This window comes from Natator depressus, chromosome 5, assembly GCF_965152275.1.
Source record: "Natator depressus isolate rNatDep1 chromosome 5, rNatDep2.hap1, whole genome shotgun sequence".
NCBI classification, from domain to species: domain Eukaryota; kingdom Metazoa; phylum Chordata; order Testudines; family Cheloniidae; genus Natator; species Natator depressus.
Window position 1 is genome coordinate 111,311,619 of NC_134238.1, and position 5,091 is coordinate 111,316,709.

Consider the following 5,091-nt stretch of genomic DNA (forward strand, 5'->3'; position numbering starts at 1 on the left):
CCTTAGAATGCCTGTGTCTCCATCCTGCCTTTCATTTCATCACAATGAACTCCTGCTCCAAACATCTGCAACTACAAATGTTGTGCGTGAAAATAATCTGGTAATGGGCAGAAACACAAAAGCTGCGGAGTTGAGGTTGTGGTGTGTGGTGTGTGGTCTTTTGGAGTGGTCAAACTAATTACCCAAGCTATTTTTCCTATGAAGTCACTGCTGAATCAGGGTTTATGTTCACAATGTACTTGAGCATGTTGTCAAGTTTAACGACTTATGTCAAAGGAAAGCTCGTGTACTTAAAGTTAGGCAAATGTTTAAAAGTCCTTTGCTGAACTGGAATCTTAAGGGAAAACAAGAGAAGATTTTTATTGGGTCTCTGTTTTTTTAAAAAATCTAATTAGTACAAATCACTACTGCTATAGGTTGCTATTTTGTAGAAATAAATATTTATTTATAAATATTATAAAACCTCTGACAAAATAAATAAAAGCAATACATTAATATTGTGAATAAATATAAATGGATCAACATAAAAACACTTTTACAAATCCAGTAAAATTATCTTTTCACAGTGCAGGAAAAGAATATATATTTGCACTAGTTTAAAATTTCAGAGTGCCTAATTATAAGTGACCTAGAAACGGGGATATTCTTCTTTCTTTGTTATCCTTGCCACAAAATACACCTCCAGAAGTTTCCCTTGCTTATGAGTCCATGTCAGGATCTTTCCATGCGAATGTCGTTCCAGGCAGCTTGTGAGGGTATTTTCCATGAGATGTAGGCAGAGGTGAAAGTAAGGCGGTCCGGTCCGGTCCAATATAACGGCAAGAGCCGGAACACCATGTCATACCAGACCGGCTGTTACAGTAAAGAGGTAAGATTTCATTTTTAAAAGCAGCCCAAGGCAAATTCGGAGCAAACGCGTAATATCAATGATTAAGAAATAGTAAGGTTTTTCTCCTTCGGTTCAAATACTACGCTGTCGTCTGCAATATTTTCAGCAAAATCTTCTGTTTTACATTTTCTCATGTGAATAAATCAGTCTTGGTAACGGCAAGGAGGCTATAAATAGTGCAGTTGAAGTTTGGCAGTTTGCTTAATTCAAGATGGACTATTAGGAATCTCGAAAGCTGCTGATTCGAGAATCAATTTAGAGAGGAAGGACTCCAGTGGAGGTGCAGTTTCATTCAGCTGTTTTCATAGCATCCTTACTGGAAGCATCACGTGCTGGAATGAAAAAGGGGAATGGTTCAAACATTGGAGAGATTCAAATGCCAAATAGAGGCCATCTTTTTTCTAACCAGATGTCAAATCCTAAATCCTGAGCCTTAGTGCACTTGTCATCTTGTCACAATTTGTTGTTACTAAAGCTGTTGAATTTAGCGGTAAACAAAAGAAAGAAAAGCAGAATAAGAACCCTCGGCCGTCCCTACGTGCAAAATGAGTTGATGGGATAGAAGTGTGTGAACACAGACCCCCCATTTTCTGGTGTCCTAACTGGAATGTTGTCTAACGAGGCAGTTGTTGAAAGGGGGCATCTCACTGTTCTTTTCTCCAACTTAGACACTTACTGGTCAAAGATCTATTTCGCATAGTTAGTTATAACTTAACGATATTTTGTCTTTAGTTAGCAGTTATGATATATTTGTCTATTTTTCATATAGAATATTCTGTGTGGTAGAGAAGCACTAAATTATATGCTACTCTGAAAAGATTTGAGCATGCGTTTGAAATAGCTGTATGCATAAAATTACTGTGGGAGAAAGATTGGGCCCGATGTATTAGGAGTCTTTCACCAGCTGTTTTATTCAAATAATATTATTTGAGTTTTTCTAGGAAAAAAGAAAAGATGGTACCTTCATTTTCAAGTCTCTTGGTGAGTTTGTCGAGCATGAGGAAACATCTGGATATTTCCACACGGATGATCTCCCAGGCACACCGGCTGTATTGCTTTTCTTTCAGGAAATCCTCTATTGTCTGGAAGAATCTCTTCAGTTTGAGGCTGGTGAGCAGGAGGTTCTCATTTCCTGGGTAGGTTACCTCCTTTTCCATCTCAGCACTCAAACACGTCTCCAGCTTCTCAATCTGCTGGTGAAGTCCATTTTGGAATTCCTTTATGGAAGTCCCATTCCAGGCAGCTTGGGTGAGATTGTTGTTAAAGATATGGAAGAGCTCTTGGAGGACCTGCTGGATGGCTACCTTGGCATTCTCTTGGTGGGACAGTTGGAGCTTGAAGATATCTCTGGGCTTGAAAGCTGTCCTTTCATTTAGACATTGGAAGGGAAAGTTGCCACCCATTTTCTCCAGACGCTCTAAACTCTCGCTGTTCATTCTGGTTTGTAGAACATGCAGCCTGTTACAGTCCAGACATGAGATTTCCCTGGAGAAGAGCAGCACGAGGCAACATTGCAGCAAAGTCCTGCGGATCATGATGTTGTCTTAGATTCCCTGTGTTTGTGTAGAACTTGAGCAACTGATGTCTGTTCAAAGTCTTCTGTAAACTTTTGTGTTTTCGACCCATCTCTGAATTTAAGCATTCTGTCGGAAAAGATTTTTCTTTCATCACTTTCTACTTTTCAGGTTTTTTTCTGCTTTTTACTTTTGGTTTCCTTCTTTTTCGTTAGTGGAAGCGAACAAGTCATTAGAAGAACCAAATCACAGTTGGTAACTACTTTAATATTACTGAACCCCAACATTTGTTTCCTTCGTTCCCCCCTGCCCTCTTAGATAACGAAAATGTAAAGGGTAAGAAGAATATGATGATGAACAGTGTCATCCAGTTACAGGTTAGAGTAGGGACCTGTCCGTCTGCTCCCAAGTTCCTGTAGTTAGCACTGCTAGGCAGGTCTGAATGTCTGTCACATCAGCAAGACTATCCATGCTTTTAAGTGATAACAGTGAATTTTGGCAGACGGGAGGAACTACTGCAGAGCTTCTTTTTGCTAGACTCTGCAAATAACAGCAGTGAAGTGATGTGTAAAGCTGCTGTTCCTTCACTTTGCCAGCAGGTGGAAAACTTTCCCTTTCTGGTGTGGCACTCAAAATCAGAAAAGCCTGCTGTGCTCTGGCTGTCTCATTCCTTCCTTCCAGCCTTTGAGAGGGAGTAATACTATAGGGACCTCTTAATATTTGATAAGCCTGGAAAGAATTCCTGTGGGAGATTGGGGCCAGAGAAGTCTCTATTAGTCTCTTGCAATTTCCTGGCCATTTGAAATATGAGAGATGAAAAACCATGTGTGTAGGCCAATACCAGAGGATGGACAGAGAGCACTGAGAAACTGTGAGGTTTACTTAAGAGCCTGATACCAGTTGTGAAAAGCCCAAGGAACACGTACAGTTGAAGGGTGTGAACATGCTGTCTTCTCGGGCACTTCTGAGTAGTTCCCAGTGATGTAGTGTAGTGACATGGAAGGGAGTTGTCCAAAAAGATTGTGTGGCTGGTAATAAATATGCTAGAGTGACTGACATAAATGAATGTCACTTTCAGATGTGTTTCCCTTTTCACCATTCAAGCTTTATTCTTTTTTTCAATGTGCATTTCACTGAGCTTGGGCATTGAAATTCAAGTGTGCTGATGAGTGAAGTTTGCAGCCTTCTTTCTGTAGCAAGTTTCACTTTCTGTTTTTCATACCATAGTACTAGGCTGTCATGTTGGAGTTTCCATCAGTGAAGGGGAATGGTTTTCAACCCAAAAATGGAAAAGGAATGTTTTCATATTAATTTTAAAGAAGGAAAAGAAGAAAATATGAACATATTTCTGTTCCTGTCACTTCTTTTACATCTCCCTCTCCCATCACCTCGAGCACTTTTTAAAATCATAATCTAGAGTTTTGCCTAAACGATTCGGAAGCGTCACTGTAAAGAAGGCAGTTTATTGTACATAAGTATACCATATAAGGGACCCAATCATACCAGAGGCGCTGCACCCCAATTTTGCATTTACTCCACTGGGAGTTCTGCGTGTGTGTTTCCTGGCAAGTTGAAGCTTCAGGAGATAATAGTTATGTGAAGGAGAGAAATTAAATAATCTGAATTTAAGCTTTTCCTGTTAAATTAAGAAAGCTATGGGAGGAAAGACACATAGTCTTTCAGCATATTTTCATCAGTAATGAGCCTGTTTTCTGGGAAAGGTTAGATGGAGACTGAGCTGGTTGAAATATTGCCTAGAATTTAATGAAATCCTGTCCATTTAAATTTCAGTGAAAATAGCAGGAAATTTTATTGGAATTATTTTTTTCTGTGTCAGCCATCTTAATTTTAATATGAAATAAGAGATTAGTTTAGCCCATTTTCCTATTTGCAAATAATCTGCAAAGAAATTCAGAATTTGCCAATATATTTATTTTAAATGATTTGACAAATGATTTATACACATTCCACTCTGATTGCTCAGGACCTTGTCACCACATCTTTTCCCTTTGCTGTTCATAATTTGCTGCTTGTTCTGTGTGATGATTCACCTGAGTCAATGCTATTGTGTCTGTTCCTGGGATGGTTGCCTTCAAATTCAAAACTGCTTTCCAGATGACTACAGGAACTTTTCTGGAAAAAGTCTCTTTAAAATATGTATTTATATGAGTGTTTCTTATACTTTCTGTCTACAGAGATATTCTTTTCCAACAAAACTCACACGTACAAATATTTCAGAAAATGTTTACAAAGGGCCAAACATTTTTCATAAAGGTTTAATCAGTGTCAAATGTTCAGGCTGTGGCTGAATTATGTGGTTGGCAGCGCTACTGTTGACTGATAGCTCTTCAGAACTACTACCCACCTACACCAAACTTGGTAGAGAGGAGGATCCTCGCTAGATCTGATGCCACCGGCAGGTTTATTACTATAATTTTAAATGTTGGGTTTAGGTAATTTTTAGGCATTGTTGATGTTATAACTGAAAGTTTAATCCATTCTGTACACCAAACTGGTTGTTGGTGGCAAGGAGCACACACGCCTGATTTGGAGGGTGTGGAGGGGTGGCACCAGCTGGTCAGAAAACTGGGGGATAGAATTCCTGACTTGGGTGTACACAAGCCTGATTCATAGGGCTTGATTTGTTTGTGTGTGTGTGTGTGTGTGTGTGTCAGGCGGAGGCCGGGG

At 39.5% G+C, this 5,091-nt stretch overlaps 1 protein-coding gene across 1 annotated transcript; it reads right to left on the reverse strand.

Moving 5' to 3' along the window:
• Positions 1 to 1,177: 1,177 nt before the first annotated feature.
• On the reverse strand, positions 1,178 to 2,424 carry LOC141987985 (interferon beta-like). Its single transcript, XM_074953811.1, has 2 exons — positions 1,851 to 2,424; positions 1,178 to 1,221 (listed from the first exon to the last, which is right to left on the reverse strand). Exons 1-2 carry the CDS (start codon positions 2,422 to 2,424, stop codon positions 1,178 to 1,180), a joined length of 618 nt encoding a protein of 205 aa, XP_074809912.1.
• Positions 2,425 to 5,091: the final 2,667 nt, after the last annotated feature.